Raw genomic sequence first — 25530 nt, 5'->3', positions numbered from 1 at the left:
CTTAAATCAACTCCTAACAGCTGAGTCTCTATGTCACATACTTTAACAAATCCCTTTGATATAAATGAGTGGGTTGCACCTGAATCAACAAGCACAACAGCTTTATGGAAAAGCACATAAATAATACCTATAACTACGTCTCCTATGTGCTCAGTGTCACTTGGCGTCATAGAGTACACCCGTTCCTGGGATGTATTCCCCTGGTGACCCCCTCGAGGTGCCTGATTCCCTCTCTTATACCGTTGCTACTAAGGTGGGTACTTCAGTGCCGCCCAACAGTCCCGCACCAGATGCCCTACTATTCCGCACCTGAAGAAGACAGCTGATCCGACCTTAGACTCACCCAAATGATTCTTATGGCATCTAGGACAAGCGGCACTCAGAGAACTCCTCTAAGAGGCTCGAGATCGTGTCTCATGTCGCTGACCTATAAAATTACTGTACCACTTCCATGTATTCTGGCTGGAGCTAGACTGAGACCCATAAGACCAGGGCCTCTTCTTCTGGTTCGTCTCTAAGAGACTCGAGATCCTGTCTTATGTTGCTGGCCTATAAAATTACTGGACCGCTTCAACGTATTCTGGCTGAAGCTAGACTGAGACCCATGAGACCAAGGCTTCTTCTTATGGTTCACCTCTCTCTCCCCTTCCTGAATACTAGCCTCCACTTCCATGGCTTTATCCACTGGCTCAATAAAGCTCTGGACCAATAACGTCACCACCTGCATGCGTATAGCCTGTCTCAGTCCTCTCTCAAACATCCGAACCTTCTTCAGCTCATCCGGAATCATATGTGGACCAAATCGGGACAGTTCCATAAATTGGGCCGCAACTGCTATACAGCCATGGGCTCCTTGGTCAAACGTAAGAATTGTTCAGCCTTTACCTCCCGAGTGGCAATGGGGAAGTACCTACTAAAGAATATCTCCTTGAAACAGCTCCAAGTAACAGATACATACCCTAGACGCTACTCCTCCACCAACCTAGCCGATTTGCACCACCTCTTTGCCTCCCCCACCAGTTTGAAGGCAGCAAAATGGACCTTCTGCTACTCTGTGCATTCCAGCACATCCAACAGTTCCTCCATCTCCTAAATCCAGTCCTCCGCCGCATTTGGGTTTGGTCCTCAATGCTATAGGATTCATCTGAGAAAACTGCTGAAATGTGGAGCCTCTATCAATCGCTGACTAACTCCGTTCCCAAGAATCCCTCTGAGATTCTTTCTTAGCCTGTCGTGCTTTACTACGCAACACGGCCAAAGCCTCAATATCATCCTCGCTGGAGGTATCCGCATGATTTTCCCCTCTAGTCATAACTTCTTTTGCCCTGGGATCCATCCTAAAGATATAATAGAAACCGACTTAGAAATTCCACATTTATAATGGTTGATGCAAATATGGAATGACTACTAGTTGAAACATATAAGTTTGCAGTTAAAGGAATCACTTATACATTTCTACTGCAAAACTACCAAGGTATCAGTCCCTAATCATAACAATGACACAACGTACGTACTTTTCTATCCTATCGTTCTCAACCTAAATTTTCAAGCTCCAGTCCCTCAACCTTGAAAGGAAACCATCGATGGATTTACCATGGATTTCTTGAAATCATCACTCTAGAAAAAACATAGAAGACCATCGAAAGATCACCATCCCTAAGTTTCCAGACTAAGACTCGACTTATCCTACCCATTCTTATCCTTAACTTATCTCAACCTTTACTATCGTACTTATCACTGAGCAAATCTGAAGTACCTAGAAAACCTAGGCTCTGATACCACCTGTAACGCCCCATCCCGCCACGTGGGCCCGAGGTGCTACTTTAGTGATTTCTATGTACCTGATACCATAACCATAAAGCATAGATGCTACGGAAGTATTGAAACAATTGCCAAACATACATTACCAGAGTTCTAAGTCCTTTCATACATATAAGTTTGCAAACATCCATATCACAATCCGATCAAAAATGACAACTAGTTTGGTCCATACGACCATAATACAAGCCCGGAGGCATAGACCATAGCTACTCACATCTGAGTTCTTACACACATTCTCAAAAAGGAACTATTCTATTTTCCACCCCCTAATCCTGCTAAGCACGATACCTGTTATTTCCTGAAAAGATGATTTGTGTATTGGGGTGAGACACTTCTCAGTAAGGGTGATCAAGTTAATATCAATCTGTGGGTAGCATGCTTTTAGTGCTTACAGAAAATATTTAATCTTCATATAACTGAAAATAGTTGTCTTAACATCATACATACATATATCGTTGGAAATACTTGTATCTTTTTCCTGACATTAACCATTTATTCATTTCATAATTAACATCATTTACATCAATATACAGATATGCATAAAAGACACTTCCTATGACTAACGCCATGTATAAACCCCTGTGGTCAGGGTTGTGCTGCCCAAAGGCTGAACTAAGCCTGAAGTGATCAACCCAGACAAAGTCAACGTTCATTCGTGTCATAACTCTGACTATGCAGGCATTTGCAACTTTACTTGCAAGCTCTGATTTTCATACCATGTCTTGAAAGTCTCGGCTTCTAGGTATGGTACACCCTCTACCGAGGCTAATCAACATAGACCACCACACCACTCTCGCAGTACAGTGTGGCACACATGGTAACACATATAGATCCTAGCAACGGTATCATGCTCCTGACATAATGGTCCATTAGGGTTCCTAAAGTATATCGTGCAATTTAAGTTATAAAACCATATTTCTTATTCATTTCATATAAAACCTAACATATAAATTTTCGACCCTCGGCCATCATATCATACCTGGCTTACAGCCTTTAAACATAAATCTGGCCCTTACGGCCGTAAACATCATCTTGTATTTCACAAGCAGTTCCAATATTTCAAAAACATTCATCATTTCGGTTATTAAATAGTATATACATATCATTCACCTGCCACACAATTTTTGATACTTTGAATATAGCCCATAGGCAATCATGAAAACATAGCATATATAATTTAAAACATAAAATCGAGCTTTCCACCATTTGTTTTACTGAAAATACCATAACATATATCCTAAGTTTGAAAATAGATCTTTTGAACGATTGGTTTTAGAAACTTCAACTAAAAACCTGAATATACTTACTTCATAGACATTTCAAACGGTTCAATTTCATAAAAAGACTGACTTAACTTAATCCTCTTACCTATTTCCTGAAAGGAATCCGAACGCTCGAAAAAATCGAATCCTGAATTTTCACAAGATCAAAAATCCGTTGTAGTAGGATTATAGATATTTGCTCCCTGATCCTCATAGTAACTTCTGATCGTCGATTCAGGCGACGAATGGTGAAGAAACGAGAGAGAGAGAGAGAGAGAGAGAGAGAGAGAGAGAGAGAGAGAGAGATTTTGATTTCTTAATAAAGAATCAAACAAAAATCCTATTTATAACCACCTTGACCCAGTCAAATTCATCGACGAAGTGACACCTTCATCGACGAACCACAGTAGTCTATTCGTCGATGAACCTCTTCCTTCGTCGACAAACCCTAGCTTGATATTTTCCAGCCGTTCTGGATCTCTTCATCAATGAGACTCTGAATTTCGGCGACGAACCACATAAGGGCCTTCATCGACGAGAACCTGGACCTTATCAATGAAGCCTGCTGCTCCCTTTTGTGAAATTTTCCTTTCTTATTTATTTTCCTTATTTTTTGGGTTCCAGTCTCTACATCTCCTTCCCTATTCACAATGGTACTCCCAAATTGTGTCTTTTTTAAAAAGGTTTTGCTTTATTTTACCTTTCCAAAAACCAAAGTGAAATGGCAACTCCATTTATAAACAAAAAGGGTAAGCAAAGGAACCAATGATTTGGTTCCTTTTACTATTTGTTTTTCTTAAGTCACCAAAATATTGACATTTAAAATGGGTCATCTAAATCCAATGTTAATAGGGCTTAATAGGTTACTATTGGTTATCTATGCCTATACTTGGGAAGTTTTTATACCCCCAAAAGCTTAATAGGTAACCTTTGGCTAACCTTGCCTCCTCTTGGGAGGTCTCCATACCTCAAAGGCTCAAAAGGTTGCCTTTTGCTAACCTTGCCTCCTCTTGGGAGGTTTTTATGCCTCAAGGGCTTAAAAGGTTGCCTTTGGCTAACCTTGCCTCCAATTGGGAGGTCTTCATGCCCCAAGATGGCTTGTGTGCAGTAGGTCCTTTGATTCTCATTACCTATTGTTGCTTTTCTTTAAAGGGACATATACAAAATCATGGGGAACACAATATTCACAACCACATATATTAACAAATGTGAAGCCATAGCTCAAACATTTACAAGCACATCTTCTTCACAAATATTTACAAGCACATACTTAGCACAGATATTTGCAAACACATATGTCATAGAGATATTTACAAGCACATATATAGTAGGGGAATTGAAAGCCAAATATTCAAAAAGGTGATAATGGACCAACTTTAGGGGTAGTACCTTTTCAGAGGTCTGCATTCTAGGTCTTTCTGTGTACTTGGCCTTCCTCATTCTCCAATTTATGGATCCCTGATTTTATCACTTTAGTAATTTCATACAGGTTATCCCACTTCATCCTAAACTTCTTATAGCTAAACTCTGCCACAAAAAAAAAAAAAATCAACTTTGTATAGCACCAATTCTCCACACCAAACTCTCTTTTCTTTAGTGTTATAGTACCATGAGACTCATTGTTTATAAGCCACAACTCTAATCTAGGCCTGCTTTCGAATCTCTTCAACCAAGTCCAAGTTTTCTTGTCTCAATTCTTCATTCAGTTGCTCATTGAAGACTTTAACTCCAGAGCTTAGCATTCCAATTTATGCTAGCACAACTGCGTCTATGCTAAAAGCTAGGTTGAAAGGACTAAGAGTTGTATGGTATACCCATAGGTAATGGGTATTTATTCTACCCATTTATCATGTTCTTTCTCCAAATATGTTCTCAAACCTTTTTAAGACGATCTTGCTACTATCAACACTCTGAAATTCTCACAATCAATTTTTTTGTCGTGATCTAATGTTGACAACTCTTAGCACCCCATACCTACAAACAACCAACCGCCAAAAGAAGGTAGTGGTGCCCTTTTTTTGTGATCCGCGCCAATATTTCTACTTCAACTTGTTGGGTGAAGTAGTCAATTTCCATTATCAAGTATTATCTCCCTTCGATTGCTCCTAGTAGAGGTTCAAGCAATCTAACCCCCATTAAGCGTATGTCATGAGCTCACGACTATTAAGAGCTCGATGGTAGGCTTTTGGGTATATATCCAAGAACCTATGACATTTATTGCATTTCTGTATGAATTTTTGAGTATTATCTTGTATAGTGGGCTAGTAATAGCCCTGCCTCAAGGCTTCCTACACGAGATCCTTGCTTCTTCGGTGACCTCCACATATTCCTTCATGGACTTTTTTGAAAACATACTCTACCTTGAAATGTCTTAGGCATCTCAAGTATGGTGTGATGAATGACCTGCGAAACAATATGTCATTTATTAGTGCACACCTTGTAGCTTTCTTCCTCAACTTCGATGCCTCTTTCGGGCTGTCCAGAACCCATCGTTCCTTCGGGAAGTCGACTATAGGATCTAGCCAACTAGGTTCATCCCTACAAAGTTCACCTCCTAAAAGATGAAGTCTAGACAACTAAGGTGCTCCATGTACATTTTTTGTTTACTCTCATATGATTGAGAAAATGCTATCCTTGCTAGTGCATCTGCCTCCTAGTTGTGAATTGTTGAATAGTTTAAGGCATCTGCCTCCTAGTTGTGAATTGTTGAATAGTTTAAGGCATCTTACCCCCAATTCAATGGCTAGTTTCAACCCTACTATCAAGGCTTCATATTCAACATCAATTTTTGTTTCTTTAAACTATATTTCAAGGTACAACCAATCTTTTCTCCTTTAGGTGAAGTGAGCACCAATCCTGCTCCACTACTTTGAGAATTTCATCATCTATCTACATGGAGTATCCACATGCTCTATTCCACTCCTTCTAAGGTGAATTATGTAATGAAGTCGGCTAAGACTTAAGCCTTTATATCTAAGTGTGGCTGATATTGGATCTATAACTCGCTCAACTCCACTAACCACTTCATTAACCGACCAAAGACTAGAGATCTGCTTAAGTGGTTGGTCGGTTAAAAATGTTACCTTGTGTGCTTGGAAGTAATGTCATATCCCCTGAATAGTGGTGATTAGCGCATATGCTATCTTGTTTTTGAGTGGAAAATTAAGTTTGGAACCTCATAAGATCCTACTTGTGTAGTACATTGGTTTTTATGCTTCTGCTTCCTCTTTTAGGAGGATGGAGCTCACGGCATCCTCAACTGCTACAAGGTATAATAAAAGACAATCCCCAGGCTAGGGCTTGCTTGGGAGAGGAATAGAGCCCAAGTATTCTTTTAGATCATGGAAGACCTTTTCTTGCTCATCTCCCTATCCAAATTTCTTTACACTTCTCAGTGCTTTAAAGAAGGTAAACATATCTCAGCAGATCTAGCTATGAACTAGTTCAGGGTTGCCATTCTTTCGGTTAGTTTATGTACATCTTTTCTAGACTTTAGGGACTTCGTATCCACTAAGTCCTAGATCTTCTCTAGGTTTGCTTCAAGTCCATTTTGAGTGACCATAAAGCTAAGAAAGTTACGTGATGCTATGCCAAAGCGCCCTTGACTAAATTCAATTTCATTTGGTGTTTCCTTAAGATTATGAAGGTTGTTCTAAGGTTGTCGGGATGATCATCTGCAATTTTTCTCTTCATCAACGTGTCATTGACACAAGCTTCCATAGTTTTATCAAGCTACTCCTCAAATATGTGATTGACCAACGTCTAATACTTTGCACCAGCAGTTTTTAGCCCAAAAAGCATTGCCCGATAACAATATAGACCTCGATCTATTACAAAAACATTCTTCTCATCATCTTTTGGATGCATCATGATCTAATTATAGCTTGAGAAATCTTCCATAAAGTTGAGGAGTTGATGCCTAGTCATTGAATCAACCAGATGATCTATGTGAGATAAGGGGAAGCTATCCTTAGGCAAGCCTTGCTCATATTGGTGTAGTTTACACAAGTTCTCCACTTTCTATTTGACTTCTTCACTAGAACTACGTTTGTTATCCATTCTGAGTATTTGACATCTCGAATGAAACCTACACTTAGAAGCTTCTTCACCTCTTCATTTATTGCCTCAGCTGGTGCAAAGCTCCTCTCCTTCTGCCAAACTAGTTTGTAAGTTAATTCCACATTTAGCCAATGTGAGATAATCTTTGGACTGATTCCTCACATATAGTCTTGCATCCAAGCAAATAAATCTCACCATTTCCTTAAAAACTAAATTAGTGACTCTTTTAATTTGAGGGCTAATTTTTTGCCAAATTTTAATTCTTTCTATGTTTCTTCCTCCCAATGGTAGACTATCTCCAACTCTTCCGTAAGGGATCCTTTCTTAAAGTTCCCACCATATCAAACGTCTAGATCTTCCACCACCAAAGTCTCCACAGCTCTAACCTTTTTTAGGATGGTCATGTAACGCCATCGCATTGTGACCTAATCTCCTCAAATATAGCCCACCCCTAGTCTAGTGGAAATTTTATAAGGAGATGGTAGGTGGAGATAATCACTTGGATTCCATTTAAGCTCGGCCTTCCTAAGATCACGTTATATATAGATGGTTTGTCACCACTAACAAATCCACCATTTTGGTTACCTATTGAGGTTCGGAGGCCACAGTCATCAAAAGTTGGATGGTACCCATTAATAGGACGATTCCTCATCCACAACCATCCAGAGGTGCTTTGGCAAGTCCTAGCTTGTTCTTTGAGATTTTCAATCCTTCCAAAGCCTAGGTGAAAAGGATATCAAAATTTCTATTATGCCAAAAGACCCTTAGCACACGATAATTCACAAATACCAAGTTAATTACTAGTAGATCATCACATGGGATTTGGGTACTTTGTAGGTCATCTTCTTTGAAAGTAATTTCTCTCCCCACCCCCCCCCCCCCCACCCTCCTCTTCTTTATAAAGGTGACTTATTATAAACTTGTTTTTTTCATGAGTATTTTTTTTCTAGCTAAACTACTTTCTCCTCCGTTAACTGCTTCTTTGAATATACTAGAGACCTTTCCCACTAAAGTATCCACTGTTGTTTGCACCATCATCCTCCCTCCTCAGTCCCAAGCTACTCCTCCCTCCTCGACATATCTTACGAGGTAACCTCTTTGCACCAAGTTCTTTAAAAATCTCTTGAGGTGAGTGAAATTTGATCCTAAATTTATGGTTGGTCACTCCTTTTGGATTTTATCCTCCTGAGAATACCCCCATCTCTTTGGGTTACTCTGCTCTACACTTCGACCATCTAACTTCCTCTCTTCTTTCTTCCACTCATTTCTTTCCTCATTAACATCATCTCTTCTACATTTATGTACTTTTGGGCTTTCATAAGAAGCTCTCCCATGTCTACCAATGCTTTTTTCTTAATACTGGAGGAATATACTTGATTTTAGAGAACTGGTGAGTGTTACTAGAGCGACTCTAAATCCAAGTTTTTTACCTCTAGTGTTGTCATGGTGAAACACCTCATAAAATCTTTAAAAGCCTCAAATCTCCTTGAACTAAATTCATCAAGTTGGTAGACATATTCATCATCTTCTTACTACTGACAAAGTGGGCTACAAAATTCTTGTTGAACTATATGAAACTGTTAATTGTGTGGGTTTTTAAGGCTCTGATACTAAGATCAAGAAAAGCTTTTCAATGATGTCATAAAGGCTTAACACATAATTAGGTATGGGGCTCCTTGACGAAGCATAAGTGGTCTAAAGGTCTGGAGGTGGTCAATGGGATCCCTACTTCCATTATAGGACTCAACTTGTGGCATTTTAAACTTTGCAAGCAAAGGGGCTTCCAAAACTGCACTAGTGAATGATGAATTTTTTTGCTCCATGCCTAGCAATTCCAACTTTTCTTTTCCTTAACGCATCTCCTTGGCCATTTTCTCAAATCATTTATTCATTTCTTTGAACCTTCCATCAATGGTAGAGGAATGGCTTGTTGGTATACTCTTTTCATCAAATAGTTCCACTATTCGAACGATAGCTACTACAGGATAAGGCTAGTAGATAACTCTTTCTTTCTCTAGAGGGACAGTGGTCTGTACATAGTGCGTAGGTGGTGGTACCTGCTGGTTTTGGACAATTTCCTCAAGGATTCCTTAGAGCCTCCATTGGAAAGTGGTGAATTGATCGTGAGTGACTAGTTCTGATGGCAAGGGTGGTAAGAAACCACCTACCCCTTGACTTCGAGTAACTCGACAAGGAGGTTGGTTAGCTACTTCCGAGGCAACCTTTTTCAACCTTATTAGTGGCATATTCAATGTTGCAAGGATGACTACGCCATCCCCAATGTAGACCCATTATGTTGATTCTAAAAAAATGGATTACCACTATAAAGATTGATCGTATAAAAGTTTGATGAAGAGTTCTTGTTGCCTTTTGAGATCGAAAACAAGTTTGGTAGGTCTCAGTGGAGAGAGAGAGAGAGAGAGAGAGAGAGATCAATGGTTACCACTAACCCTTTTTTTTTTTTGGCAACTGCCTTGCTCGAAGTTGGTCAACAAGGTATGTGTAGTGCACTTGTTTTGGCAGATGGAGGCAACTTAGTCAGGTCACGCATGCTGCACATGTCTGGCAGCTTGATTAGGAGGTCCACTTGCAAAGCAAGTTTGGAAGCTGTTCGAGGCAGCTTAGCCAAGTCATGCACACCACACGTGCGTACCAGCTCGAGGCAACTTGATCAAGACATGTTGCACGTGCTATGCAGCTCAAGGCAGCTCAGCTAAGTCACATGCTGCATGCTCTTGGCACCACGAGGCAGCTTAGCTAGGTCACGTGCGCTTCAACATGCGCATGCCTTAAGCAATGGAGACCACCCATATTAATGTAACCCTATCTGCAGCAAATATTAAATTTCCTTTGGATTGGTAAGATGAAATTTAGTCCGCGAATAAAACAAACATGTTTATACAAATAATGTCTTACTCTTTGCATCCTTTGTTTGTGAGCTATGGGTTTTATTTATAAAATATCAAAATGATATTCCATTGGCATATTAAAGTGGTACAAGCGACCATGATACACAATTCCTCATGTACTAAAAATCAAATTCTATAATTTCCCCATCCATTAGATCGATTCTGCACAAGAATGAATTGAGCACCTTAATCTGGAAAAAGACCAACTGAATTTTGCTCCCAACCAACCATATTTACACAACATTGGAAAAAATAGATCCAAACCTGCCAAAAAAACTACCAAAAAAATAAGAAAAAGAAAAAACACTTATACAAAGCAATTTTCCAGCTCCTATCAGAACACAACTTTAGATTCATTTTGTACAACAATTATGTAAAGCACAATGTGTAAGGTGTCTGATTTTCTAACCAGAAGCAATGATGTTTGATGTCGCGTCTTTTAATTGAAAAATTCTGTCAGCATGGACCTTCATTCGTTCTCTGTAATGGTCGAACACACCCACAAACTCACACGAACTGAGACTTCAGCTTCTGCTTCCCATAGCATACCACCAGGCTCTTAGGGCATTTCCACCCAAATCTTGTTTCCCAATCAAGCCCAGCATAGAGGCATTTGCAAAGCCTGAATACATGGCACTGCTAATGCTATTTCAGAGAAATGTGAGCGACTGAATTCTTAATAATGGAAGGAGAAAAAAAAAACACGTGAACGTCGCAAAACAATAACAATGCTCTTAACTATTATGCATCTGTAGCTTTCAACTTTCGAGCCCTTTTAGACTGAGCAGGTGATGATGGTGTTTCTGATAACCTTCCAGGAGCCTTGAGCAGTAGGATTGTTAACAAAAGATTATTACAGGGACAGAAGATTCAGGGAAAAAAACGACAATGAAGAGAAATATGATCAAGAAAATAGACCAAAAAATGGGCTTTTACCTTACGTTTCTGGTCCCTTTTACCAACTCTTTCCCCTGAAATCACAATGAAATGGATGAACTTAATAGAAAGAGAAAACTGAACAGCATCATCCCAATATATATATATATATATATATATATATGAGCAAAAAACATTAGCCTCTCTTGAGGTTTGACAAAAAGATAATGACCTCCCTTGAGGTTTCAAAAATTCCAAAGACCTCCCCTGAGGTAACCCCCCAACCTCAAAAATTCCAAAGACCTCCCCTGAGGTACCCCCCCCCGGGGGGGCGGGGGGAATTACCAAAAAGACAAACCTCCCCTTATTTTACAAAAAATCAAGCTTCTTTTGGGGAGGTACATGTCTTTTTAGAAAACCTCAAGGGAGGTTTGTGGCATTTCTGAAACCTCAGGAGAGGTCTGTGGCATTTTTGAAACCTCAGGGAGGTTTCCATCCTTTTGTCAAACCTCAAGGGAGGTTAGTGTCTTTTGCGTTCTTTGGCCTCCAATGGATGAACTTATAAAAAGAGAAGACTGAACATTATCATTCCAAAACTATATATATATATATATATATATATATATATATATATATATATATATATATAAAACCAAAACAAAGAGCCTTCTTTGGCCTCCAAAGTGCCAATCCTAATTTCTAGTAATTTTGAATTATAAAATAAAATAAAATTAGAAGAACCAGTCAAAACTTTTTTGAATAATAAAATAAACAAATAATGTACTTACCATAATACTCTACACAATGCAAAACATGCATTTATTACACATCTTGAACTCTATAGGGGCCCATGCAATTTAAGATATTTATTGTACTCTTTTCAAAAGGAATAGCTACCTGCCACTCCACATTGACAATCTTACCCTTGATTTTCTGAATGAAATGAAGAATTTATCCTCTCTTTTCTTACTTGACAAAATTAACATTGAATGCATGTGTGCGTGTGTACACCCCAATTCTAACTTCTTGTGATTTTAAATTGAAAAATAAAATAAAATTAGAACCAATGAAGAATTTTTTGAACAATTAAATACATAAATAATATTTTTATTATAATACTCTACACAATTCAAAAAATGCATTAATATTATACTCATTCCCCATACATCTTGGACTCTATTAAGAGCCCACACAAGTTAAGTAATTTATTGGACTCATCAAAAGGAAGAGATATTGGTACTCCACGTTAACAATCTTACCCTTGATTTTCCTAATGAAATGACAAATTTATCCTCTTTTTCATGTTTGAAATTATATATTTTATTATAATACATACATTAATACATACACACACACACACACATATTGATTAAAAAATAATATAACAAATTATTAAATGTTTATAATTTAATTTTTTATGTTCTAAATTATATATCTCATTAATTTATACAATGTTTACAATTTAATTTATATGTTTTAAGTTATATATTTTATAATAACATGTAAATATAATATTGTGTAGTACTTAATAAATTAAATAGTCAAAAACCTATGCATCGCATGGATCTCTCTAATAGTAAAAAATAAATAAAGAAGCGGAGAATATAAGGCTAGCTCCAAATGCTTGCTTTCCCTGAATATATACCTCCAAAATTTGCGGTGTCTGGAATGAATGTCCGGTCCTGCTCCCCACCTCGGTGCAAACGCTGTAAACAGTTTTAGAAACCACATCTTCAGGTGCATGGAAGCGATAGTTTGTCATGTTTTTGTGCTTTGGCTGATGAAAGTAGCATACAGACAGACCAACTCACTTGCAAAGAGTAAAATAAGTAAATAAATAAAGTTTCGTAACCTTGGGTGTGCTTGGGGTTTCAGCATATGAACCATCACGAAGAGATGAGCTTTCAGCCTCCTTATATTGCACCTGATTAGCAAAACACACACTGATTAAACATGTGCAAATACACACAAGTGCTTGCACACCGACATGCAACAATAATAATTGAAAAATACGTTAGTTAGAGAAACTTTATTTGATCATGGACATTCCAAGGGCATTGGCAGCAAAAATAAATTTTCATGCCTAAAAAGAACAAATATAGACAACTTCAACTCACTAACCCATGGCACGTAATCACAGAAATTATTTTTTCCTTTCCCAACTAACTATATTTTAGCATTGACGGCTGATACCCTCATAATTCAGAAATTCAAACACAATAAACAATATAATAAATCAGCATCAAAACCAATTTCAAATGTTTGCTTTTTATACGTTTTTTGGTCCATTCAAAGGCCCACTTAAGCTATGGGCTACACAACCCCTCGTGAAAATCAAGATGCTCTCATTGTCAATTATGATACTACACTTGTCCCAAGCCATGTCCATATCCCAAGACAACCACCCAGAGAAGAGCTCTTGAAGCCCCTCCCAGAGTGTGTGCCATGCTTCAGGCGGTCTCCAGGATCAAAACTTCTTTGAACCTGAACCTAAAACTTCAACAAAAATATACAGGACTCTGAAATTAAATTTCCAAAGATAAAAATCAAGGGTTTTTTTCCCCTTTTGTGGGGGGGGGGGGGGGTGGGGTGAGTGGGGTGTTGGGAGGGGGTTGGTCAGGAACACCTCAGAAGAATGCCTCCACATGAAATTTGGAACCCACCAATCAGAAGCTATTATTTTTGGAGCCATAAAAGTGGGGTGAGAACATTGGGATCCACAGTGAAGGATACCCTGAGTTGTGTGGGCTCAAATGCCAACATGATACTCATGCCATTGCTGGGTTCCAATCATCGTGGAAGGACCACTCCTTGGATGTCTTTCTCAAGGTTGGCACAAGGTCGGGTTTATTTCAAAGTATGATAAGTGGAGTACAAGCTTTGACCCAACAATAGGAGTATTACGCTCATATGAAGGTCACAGATCCAAGCCACTAATACAGTAAGGCGTTCACTCAAACTTGAATGTCAGGCACAAGTCACAGAAATAAACTCTCCAAATGTGGCATCAACGCTGCATACATCATGCCAGGCCCAACATGGAACAGGGAGCCTTATGCACTAGGTATTGCATTTTATAAGTAGCTGTTTGCTGCTGCTAAAACAGAACATGAAATAGAGAAACAAGATCCTTGAAAAGTAGCAATGTGCAGGAATATGAATAATCTAGGTGGACTGGAACACACTGTGAACTTGCACTAAGTGCTAACTCTGGCAGGCTGAATCTCAGACATTTATATACTTTGAACCAATCCCTGCCTTGCAAATGCATGTAGAGATTAGCTGCAGAAGATGAGGGGCACTGAAAATGAGTGGTTGCCAATGGCTGTATCTACTCAAGCACACATTGAGGCTTGATTCCCAAACACAAACATGTGGACCTTTCAAAGGCCATTGAAGGAAACAGGAAGTGTACATGGTGGGAAATGGAAAGAGTAAAATTCAGGTTCGATGTGTGGTGAGTTGATACAGCTCTTAAAAGACATTTTTCCAGCCCTATTCAGGTAAGTGGCAGGGGGGAGGATTATGCTGTGGACAATGAGCTCTCTATTGGGGGGTGTAATGGAGTAGTGTAAGCATTTGGGGCTCCAAACAGATGCTCAAGAAAGAGGGTATGATGAGGTGGAAATTCTACAACGTGCCCATGGCATCCCATAATCACATCTATTTTGGGGTCAAAAAGTGATTTCACAATAACCTCATATTCCCACGCACAAATGGTCCATTTTTACCGAGCCAGTGAACCCCCTTTAACCTCATTTTCTTCCCTTCCCCTTTGTCACGAGTTGAGCTTGTTCAGGACATTATGCTTGCTTGTGATTGCTTGTCCAGTGTGCATGGGATGGGTTACCATCATGTAAATACTAGTATAGGTTTTGTCACTATAGTGTGTCAATGCCTTAGTGTAGAATTGAGAGTATGACTCCTCAGACATTTTGATGTTTCTTAGTGTGAAAGCTAAAATAGCATAAAGCTTATGGGAGGATGAGTATTCATCAATCTTGTAAAACTCATTCGCATTTCATAAATGTGTAATTACCACCCTCGCTAAACACATGTTGCTTACAAAGGTGGTGTTAATAAATTACATTACTTCAATGTTTACTGCATGCTTGTTACTTACAACAACAGCAAAACCAAGCCTTAGTCCCACTAAGTAGGGTCGGCTATATGAATCCTTTTCCGCCAATTTATTGCTTCTGCTTACTTTTCATTCAATTGCTATGAATGCGTTCATGTTGTAAACCACAGTATGCTTTGACTGATTAGTTAAGCAAGAATGCTTCAACTAGTTCCGCACAACCCTTGACAAGGTATGGAGTGTTCAGCTTGTGATGGTATTAGAGCTTGGTTAATTGCTATGTGAATTCAATTGCCTTCGTAATGTGGATTGTGTGAAGCGTTAATAAGAGACCATACTAACCACAGGCACAAGCTGAGACAGTCACCAATGTGAACGTGGAGATGGCTAAACTTGCTGAACATGTTGATGCATTGTAGGGATCACAAAAACATCAACCAAAAGGCAAACAAAAGAACCGAAAGCTACCTAAGAAAAAGGGTTAATGTTTGTGGAAATGAGGATCAATAGGAAGAGCATCCATGCTATGGTTGATACCGAAGCTACCCATAATTTTTTCTCACAAGTAGAAGCACAAAAACTCAATTTGAACTTTGAGAAGGATTCAAGATGCATAAAAGCAGTTACTTCCCAACTCAACCTATTCTAGGAGTGGCCAAGCAAGTGACAGTAAAACTTGGACGGTGGGCGAAACATGTGAATTTTACAACTATGCCCATGGACGATTTTCAAGTGATACTTGGAATGGAATTCTTAAGGGAAACTAAGGCAGTAATGATTCTATTTGCCAATTTCCCTTTGTTTGATGCGAGACCGCCTTTGCATGGTGCAAGTTGTTGCGTAAAAAGGGGATGATGAGCAGTTCCTCTCAGCCATGCAACTCAAGGAGGGTTTGAGAAAGGGTGAACAAACATGTCTTGCCATGCTAGTGGTAGATGAAGACACAGGCCAAAGTCATGATGCCAAATAAGTTACCTCACAACTTGCCTACGCAATAGGGTTCAGAGCATGAAATCGAGTTGTTACCAAGGATTAAGTCGCCACCTAAAGGGCCATATCAGATGGCGCCTCCCAAGTTAACAGAGTGAGTCAAAAGAGTTGAGGAAACAACTTGGGAGTTATTGGAAGCAAGCCAAATACACCCTTACAAAGTACCACTCAAATCACTAGTGTTGTTTTAGAGGAAACATCATGGGAGCATGCAGATGTGTGTGGACAACCACACGCTCAATAAGGTGAATGTTGGCAACAAGTTTTCTATTTCATTTGATTGTTGATTTGTTTGATCAAATAGGTCATGCCAAGTACTTCACCAAAATTTACTTGCAATTAGGCTTTATCAAGTGAGGATAGCATATTGAGTCGAAGACCACTTGCATGACACAGTATGAGGCGTATGAATTCTTGGTAATACCCCTTGGGTTGACAAATGTGCCAGCAACATTTTGCACTTTGATGAACTAAGTCTTTCGTGAGTACAAGGCCAAGTTTGTCGTGGTATACTTAGATGACATTGTTACCTACAGTTCAACTTTAAAAGAACATAAAAGGCAACTATGGAAGGTGTTCAATAGGATGAAGGAGAATAGTCTTTATGTGAAGAGAGAGAAGTGCTCTCTCGCTTAGGGGAACATCAAATTCCCTAGTCACGTGATCAAGCAAGGTCATATCTGAATGGACATGGAGAAGGTAAAATCTATTCAAGATTGGAAGATCCCAACAACAATGAAGGAGCAACATTCATTTCTTGGACTTTCCAACTATTACCAAAAGTTCGTTGAGGGGTACTCGAGGAGAACTTCCCCATTAACAAAACTACTATAAAAGGGTCAAAGGTTGAACTGGACAAAGAAGTGTTAGGGGAAGCCTCTGACAACTTGAATGGAGCTGCTCAAGGCCCCTCCTTCCCTTTTATCTATGCCATGATGCTCATGGGTAGCTTATCTCTAATTGGATTTCCTTTTTCTCTTTCGAACATCATAAACCTTTTTAAGTACAAATAGAAGCATCAAAGTATGCCCCTGGGGGAGTCTTGTTAGAGAATGGGCATCCTGTTACATACAAGAACCATAAGCTTAGTAAAGCTGAATGTAGGTACACAGTTCAAGAGAAGGAGATGCTAGCGATGATACATTGTCTTCACAGGTAGCCACATTACCTACTTGGGTCAAAGTTTGTGGTGAAAAGATAACTCGGTTATTAATCACTTCTTCACACAACCAAGGTTATCATCCAAGCAGATTGGTTAGCAAGGATTCCAGACAGAGTTTAATTTCTTACTTTAGCACAAGGTGGGGAGGATGAACCAAGTCGGAAATGCACTAATCAAGATGGCCAAGCTTGCGGACTTACTGATGGTAACACATTTGATAGTAAGTAAAGTTACCATGACAATGCAATAGCACATTAATGAGAACCTTAACAAAGATCCAGTTGCCCAAAATCTCATGAAATTTATGGAAAAGGGCAAAGCATGTCAATTCTAGCTAGAAAATGGATTGTTGATGACACATGGTAACCAGCTTTTTATGCCTTAATCTGAAGATCAAGAAAGACACTACTAAGAGAGTGTCATGACACCTTGTGGGCAAGTCATCCAAGATGGCATTGCACTTTGGCATCACTGAAGCAAAGGTAGCACTAGCCACACATGTGATGAGGTGCTCTAGTATACCCGAACTTGTTTCACCAGCCAACAAGACAAGGTGGAGCCGAAGAAGATTGCAAGCTGTTGGAGCCTCTTCAGGTACCAACGAGACTATGGGAGTCTCACTTGACTTCATCACCAACCTACCCATAGTGGGAGAAGCAAGATCTATACTTGTGATTATAGACAAGTTTTCAAACTAACACTTTCACACCCACACACCAAAGTATTGTTTAGCAAAAAAGACAACACAATTGTTCTTTAAACATATTGTGAACCATTGGAGTGCTCCCCAAGACATTGTCAATGACCGAGACTCAAGATTCACATGCAACTTTTGGACAGAATCTTTCAAAATCCTTGATTCATAGCTTGACATCTCTTCGAGTTACCACCTGCAATTAGATGGACAGGCGGAGAGATACAACGAGCTACTAGAGAAGTACTTGTACCATTTCGTCACCACTAGCTAGAAGAATTGGGTGCCCCTACTCAACATGGCTCAATTCTGTTTCAACACCCAAAGGAGTTTCACAACCAATGAGATTCCTTTTGAACTTAGTAAAGGCCAATAGTCGTTGTTACCTCACACAGTGGACGAGCCATACAAAGGAAAGAGTCCGAGAGCATACACCTTCACCAAAAAATGGAGACAAAATGCAAAGATTGCCAAAGCTTACCTAAAGAAAGCTTCCAAGTGGATGTAGTAATGGGTAAATCAGACCGTTGCACTTCAACATGGGTGGCTTGGTGCTTGTTAAGCTCCATCTTGAATAGATCAAGTCACAACGAGGTTAAGATAGGAGACTACTTCGCAAATATGAAGGACAAATCCATCTTGGCTAAAGTCGAGAAAGCTTGTTAAAAGGTTGATCCTCCGATTTGGATGAAAGTGTATCCTATGTTTCATGTTAGCTGCCTCAAGTCATTCAACGCTGACACTGAAGATCCAAAAAATGTCAGCCAACCAGAGCACCACTGAAGACAGTACAACCTAACAAAAAAAAATTCGAAGTTATCCTTGCAAACAGAAAGTTAACATCAAGGAAGAAGCGGCACTAGTTCTTACTAAAGTGGAAAGGCCTTGGAGATGAAGAAATAAACTGGATTCGCAGAAAGACTTATAACCATTCATGGACAAAGTTAAAGAATACCTCGCTTCACAGTCTACGAGGATGTCGACTACATAAGTGGGTCAGAATGTCACGAGTCAAGCTTGTTCAAGGCATTATGCTTGTCTGTGACCGCATGTCTTGTGCGAATGGGATGGGTTATCATCAAGTAAATACTAGTATAGGTTTTTCTATTTAGTGTGACAATGCCTTGATGTAGAATGGGAGTATGACTCAAGACATTTTGATGTTTCCTAGTACTAGAACAAAAATAGCATATAAAGATCTCTACGGCAGAGTGAGTGATCATCAGTCTTGTAAAAGTCACTAGCATTTTATAAACATGTTTGCTCTACTTGCCTCCCTCGCTAAACACATGTTTCTTATAGAGGTGGTGTTAATGAATTACGTTATTTCAATGTTTACCTCATCCTTGTCATTTGCTTACATGAGGTTGTTTACTACTTTCGTTTACTTTTCATTCATCTGCTATGAATGTGTTCTTGTGATAAACCATGGTATACTTTGGCTAACTAGTTAAGCATGAGTGCTTCTACTTGTGTCGCACGACCCTTCACAAGTTATGAAGTGTTCAGCCTGTGACATCGTCACATGTCTTGTATGCCTTTTTGGTTTCCCCTTTTCTTGTTCAAATAAATCCAATGCTAAATAAAATTTTAAATGAATGTGCTTTTCTTAAGATCCTCTCCCCCCCCCCCCCCCCTAAAAAAGAGAAATAACCACAGCTCCCACAATCTTCTTGCTATCCCCACATCTTCACTATGTCAAATGCCTGTCCTCCATATAAGCAATGCTGCATCAATCAATCCCAGGAAAAAGTGAAACAAATCGGAACCCAGCAGCACCAAACAGTCCAGATTGGAACCTATTTTCACCAAAATCCTCAAATTTCTCAATCTGAAACCCAATTGAAGCTCAATTCCACCCAAAACCTCAAATTGAAACCGAATTCTGCTCTAAATCGCAAACTAAAACCAAATTGAAACTCAATTCCTTTCAAAATTTCAAGTTGAGACTCAATTCTGCCCAAAATTGTAAATGTGAATCATAATTTAAATGAAACTCAATTGAAACCCAGCTATGCAAAAAAAATTCAAATCAAAACCTGATTGTGCTTAAATTCCCAAATTAAATTCCCAAATTGGAACTCAATTTCACCCAAAATTGAAAACTAGAACATGATTGAAATCCCAAACCACGCAAAATTATGAATCAAAACTCAAACTTAATTGCATGCAAAATCTCAAACTGGAATCCAATTTCATCAAAATTACCAAATTGAGACTTAATTTGGCCTAGAATGGCAGAATCACAAAACTGAAACACAATTTAAGCACTTGCCCTCTTCCTCCTCGTCTGCAATAGGCTCTATTCCTATTCTAGAAGGCTCATGGTATATGGAATTAAGGATTTTCTTAAGTGAAGGAATTCAAGTGAGGTAGGCTCACTTTCTTTACTACCTCTCGGAATGAGATTCATGTGTGCTTGTGTTTGTAAATATACCTTTACTTCAGGCATGAGCTAGAGAATGGTTTGGTTGCCTCTTACTTTCCTCCATTTATATGCTGCTAATTTGATGAACATATGCCTCATTGTTAGTGGTATAGACTGGATTTTTTGCTTCATCTACTTGTTTTTTACAAGTCTCATTGGTGTTTTCAATGAAAGTTAAGATGCTCCAGTTGTGTTTGAATTTGTAGCCATGAGGGATGCATTATGTCAAAGTCCCCAAGTTTTGTCCACCAATGAAAGAAGAGAAATGAGGGTAGAGAGAGTTGTAACAGATTATAGAAAGTCATTTTATAGCTTAAATTATTATTGTCGAAATTTGCATCTTATTGTGCTAACAATAACATTATATAATTCACAAAGAGTTTGATTCTTCTTACCCAAGAAATATATCTATTATTATTTGTAAGTTGTAACATATAAAAAATGGTTCACATGCAATGCCCGTGCCTATAACTAGTTTTACTAGGTAACATTATTTGGACTAGGGATGATCTTAAAAGAAAAGGGGTTATCCCAGTGGAAAGGTGCTTAGCGTAAAAAAGTATGTGGAACGCAGCAACCACATTCTGCTGCATTGCACTTTAGCTCAGAAGATTTGGAGAATGCTCTGGCAGTGGTTCAAGTTTGCTAGTGTGATTCCAAAAGTATATCTTCAGTTCTTAGTGGAAACTTAGGAGCTGCAATCAGATCACAGCAAAGGCGTGGGAAACAGTACCTGTTATATGCACTTTGGTGCGTTTGAAGGGAGACATAGGACTACAAGAGGGCTTCTGAAAGCATGGGATGGTCCATACGGAAAATCAAAAATGTTACTCTGGCATTCTTCCAACATACAATAATTTCTTTTTAAGCTGCCACACATGGATTTGCCACCCCCTTGGTGACCCTTCCAATGAAACATTGATCCTCACTAATAATGATAATTATCATTATAATAACAATAATAATCCAAAAGTTCTTCTGGAATTATTAAAAATAGTTTTGAAAGATCACTACAACTTCAACTGGAAAATAAATTCACTGAGGAACCAAGTCTCACTTTTCTCCTACCACTTATTTATCAAACTATAGGTTTTAGAACTTATGCAATGCAAGTAGAAAGGAGCAAAACCTAAAAATAGAGAACATTGCCAGTCAATTCAAATTTGTTGGTCCTTAGAGACTAAGACCTTCGAGGACATGAATTGAATTTTGGAGAAAAATAATATGGGCAGTGTTACCAGAACAGAAACAGAAGGTGAGGGGGAGCTTTGGCGCAATGGTAGAATTGTTTCCATATGACATAGAGGTCACAAGTTTGAGGTGTGGAAACAGCTTCTAGCAAAAATGCAAGGTAAGGTTGCATACTATAAACACATCATGGTCCGCCCCATCCCCAGACCTCGCGAGAGCTTTGTCTACCAGGCTGCCCTTCTTTTTTTACAAAATAACAGGAGGTATTATAATTTGAACAAAAGAGCTCTTATAAAAGAAAATTGAAAATTGACATATCAAGAGTATGGATCAGAAACACTAATAAAAAGAAATATTAATAATGCATCTTGGTTGAGGAATACCTGTTTCTGAAGGTTCAGCAGCGTCAATATTTCTTTTCTTAACTCAAGATGCTCAGCACAAACTGCTTTTGTTGGAACCTTTGGCTTTAAATTAACCTGTAGAAAGAAAAAGCACAGATGTCTTTGGTTCTTCCTGAAAGCAGTTTAAACTGAACGAAAGTAGTATGTTAACAGGATCTGTCGCTAATGATTATTAAATTAATATAAAGAATAGATAGTTAGGCAAAGGTTGAAGATACTGAAGTACAGAAAAACTGATCATATGGGCTACTAATGAGACTCTGAAACATAATATAGAGTTGTGCAACCCCCAAATAACATCCGATCAATAAATGTCTTGTTGCTCAAGGAAGTGAACAGTAATTTCAGAAAAAAAAAAAACGCATCCAATTTTAAATGATAGGTTCTCCTGGAACAGAAGACACTGGATAATCAGAAAAACTAAAATCAGGCCACAAACATAGGAAAGCATTATTAAAACACAATACGCCGTTTTAGTTTTGTAACTAAGGGTGAACAAAAATTACTAAAAAACCAAAAAACAGTCTGAAACTGAATCGTTTCACATTTCCAGTTGCAGTTTTTCATTTTGGTCTATCCTGCCTTCCAAATCAGTTTTCAGTTTCGGTTTCAGTTTCAATTTCTTAAAACTACATAACTGAAAAAAACCAAATAACCAAATTATATATCATTTATTTATATTTTAGACATAGTGTCAGCATTTATTTTCTAAGTCATTTTTAAATTTTAATTTTAATTATAACATATAATTGTTTATACAATTAAACAATAATATTAGCTATGAAGGCGGAATATTAATCATCCTTCTTTAACAGGTGATGAAAGCATTTTATACAAGAGGATCGATGCACCCACTTCTCCTAAATGATATGGGACAATTGGAAATGGGAGTCAGACTTGCAACTGTGCTACAGGAGTGCAAATGTGCAACACCAACTCACCAACTCTCATCTATAAGTGGATTTTTCCCACATCATTTGTGTGAAAAATGGGGAAGCTCTCTCTTCCATATAAAAACCACCAGGCCATATTCACACACCTGTCCCTGGGCAAGGGCCTAGTGCAAGCTAAAATCCATAATGCAGATCTAGGCCTAATCCGCCTTTCAGTCACTGGTCTTTTGACTTTTGGTTTAATCTGTAATTTAAATATTTTGAAAAGCCAGTAATAAAGTTTAAAATTCAGTAAACTAACAGAAACAAACCACTAAGTTATGGTTCGTCCCATAGCTGAACCATCAGTTTGCATCAATTTTCAAATTTCAAAACCATTTTCATTGGTTCGTTCATCAATTATAGTCAAAACATCAGTATCTAAAAGAACAAAGACAAACACATCTAGTAAGCAACAATTGAGTTCTGATTTTCATGGAAGACACTCTGCAAGGATAAGAGTTGAGTGATGATTGAAAGTGGAATGCCACTGGCGACACTCAACATCTAGTTGTTACAAATACTAAATAATACACCAACATATGATATATAAAAATAGTTTATTCACTACATTACAGCTTAAGGTAAGAACAAACCCCAAGATCTTGCAATGTTTGCTCAACCCTTTTGATTGTCCGAAGGCCAGCAGTGGAGCTTGCAGCTTGCACCATTTGCTCAAGTGCATACGTTCTCAAGTACATGCGAAGCTGAAAATTTCCTTAATTAGTCAGATCTTTAGAATCAGTGAGACTGCTATTACTATCTAAATATGAGTTAATGACAAATAAGTACAAAATAATACAAGGTAGGGCTCAAAAAAAAAAACGCAAAACAAAAACAAACAATCAAATTTCTTCGAAGAACTCTTTACATCACATCTGGTTTGCAGAATGGAACGGTGCAGGAATGGAATTTGAAAATAAAATTGAACAAAAAACATGAAAATTTCAGGTGACAAATTCCATTCCATTCTAATGTAGTTTTCCATATACACGCATACACAAATATTAAACATATATATATATATATATATATATATATTAAAGAGCGAACAAGCACAGACAGTAAAGAAATACAAAATAGTTTAGAATCTAGAGTGTGAGTGTTTTCGGCTTTAGCTACAAGACGATTTTTTTTAGCATCCAAGAAGAAAAAGAAGAAAAACAATATATAAAAACCAATTATCAAAAGTACCATGCGGAGTGAAGCTAGAGTGGAGGCATTATCTGCCACTGCCGTTGGAGGTGCAACATTTGCAGAAGGAAGCTGAACATTTGAAGAAGGTGACACATTATCAACAGGTGCAGTAGTTCTCTCGGTACTTTCTGGACAAGTATTTGATGTGACATGCAACTCGGGCTCTTCGGCATCCTGAAGAGTAACAAAAAGAGAGCATAAAACATAACACATGCATATAAACATGCACAAAAGCTTGTCTCCTATTAAAATAGAAATTTTTACCATTAATGTATAGTTTCCAATAAAAACTTTTTAATCCTACTGATTGAATTGTCACTAGCAGATGATAGATATAAGAGCATTGAAATTTTGGGTTCTGCAACAGACCAACTGACCTTAATTATTTTAATTTCTTAATTAAGTACTAGTAAATGATAACTGAAGTGCCTGCACTTTCAGTTGATCTACATAACTCTCATTCATGGGCCCAATCTCAATATCATAATCATCTTTGACTACTCATGGTGATGGAGGGCAGTGAAGTGTTTTCCTCAGGCATTCAGACCACAATCAGGACACAATCAGCATCACACAAGAGATGGAGAAATTGGACATGTTTAAAAAGTGGTTTAACAGTTGGGATTTATGGCAGAGTCCTCAATTGATACCATGTCCTCAAATGAAATTCAAGAAAGATTATGTGAAGTCAGTTTAAGAAGAGCCAAAAACCTTTAGCCTTTTCTAGTGAGCTCAAAAGACCACCTTTGTATCATTTCTAGACATACGAACCCCCCCCCCCCCCCCCCGGGTAGTTGGAAAGAGAAGGATATATTCATTGAAGAGGAAAGAATGTACAAAGAGAAGAAAAAAGATCCTCCTATAAAAAAAATTTTAAAAAAAAAAAACCAAAATAAATTAGAAATCAACTCTTTGAAGATCCGAGAAAGGCAACCCTTTAAGATTTCCAGCTGCAAAAGGCCAGAAAGAAGCCAAGTACTGAATCCTATCCCAAAGCAAAGTACAAGAATTCCGCTTTCCAGAAAAGATAACGAGCATTCCTTTCCATCCAACTTCCCCATAAAACTGTAGCAGCAAAACACTTATTCCAGGTCCCCCCAAGAGAAAGGGCCATGCAAAGCAAATTCTGAGCTATCAAAACACAATAAACAAGCATGTGGAGATAATGCCTTCAAGGCTTCCTACTCTGCAGGAGATTGTCGGTGTAACTCTATTAAGGGATTTTAGAACCACTAATACAGAAGTACATTTTTAGAAAAAGTGCTGAATTTAATAAGTGCTGAACTGGAAAAAGTATCAATCAAAAGAAGGGTCCATGATTGCATAAATTGGCGGAAAAGGATTCATATAGCCGACCCCACTTAGTGGGACTAAGGCTTGGTTTTGTTGTTGAACTAGAAAAAGTGCTGAAAGTTAAAAGTGGTGTTTGGTTGTGTTTAAAATAAGTAGTGTTCAGATACTTACTTTTATTATAGGGTGCCATATGATTATTTTTAAATATATTTTAAATTAAAAATATTAATA

At 38.3% G+C, this 25530-nt stretch overlaps 1 protein-coding gene across 10 annotated transcripts in view; it reads right to left on the bottom strand.

The window, feature by feature from the left end:
- Window positions 1-10168: 10168 nt before the first annotated feature.
- The window catches only part of LOC131151872 (SWR1-complex protein 4), a 33204-nt gene continuing 17842 nt past the window's right edge, over window positions 10169-25530 (bottom strand). For 2 of the 10 annotated variants that reach the window (XM_058103330.1, XM_058103331.1), the window contains exons 10-17: window positions 24004-24180; window positions 23406-23516; window positions 21857-21952; window positions 12780-12851; window positions 12573-12633; window positions 10988-11022; window positions 10791-10873; window positions 10169-10687 (exon numbers count right to left, since the gene is read on the bottom strand). In XM_058103330.1, the coding sequence (XP_057959313.1) occupies window positions 10793-10873; window positions 10988-11022; window positions 12573-12633; window positions 12780-12851; window positions 21857-21952; window positions 23406-23516; window positions 24004-24180 (633 nt within the window). In that variant the 3' untranslated portion in view covers window positions 10169-10687; window positions 10791-10792. Of the gene's footprint in view, window positions 10697-10790; window positions 10874-10987; window positions 11023-12572; window positions 12634-12779; window positions 12852-21520; window positions 21714-21856; window positions 21953-23405; window positions 23517-24003; window positions 24181-25530 lie in introns of those variants that run through there. The other 8 variants (XR_009135787.1, XR_009135785.1, XR_009135788.1 and 5 more) reach the window with 8 other exon arrangements.

This window comes from Malania oleifera, chromosome 3, assembly GCF_029873635.1.
Source record: "Malania oleifera isolate guangnan ecotype guangnan chromosome 3, ASM2987363v1, whole genome shotgun sequence".
In the NCBI taxonomy this organism is placed as follows: Eukaryota; Viridiplantae; Streptophyta; class Magnoliopsida; order Santalales; family Ximeniaceae; genus Malania; species Malania oleifera.
This window is presented reverse-complemented; position numbering and strand designations above follow the sequence as displayed.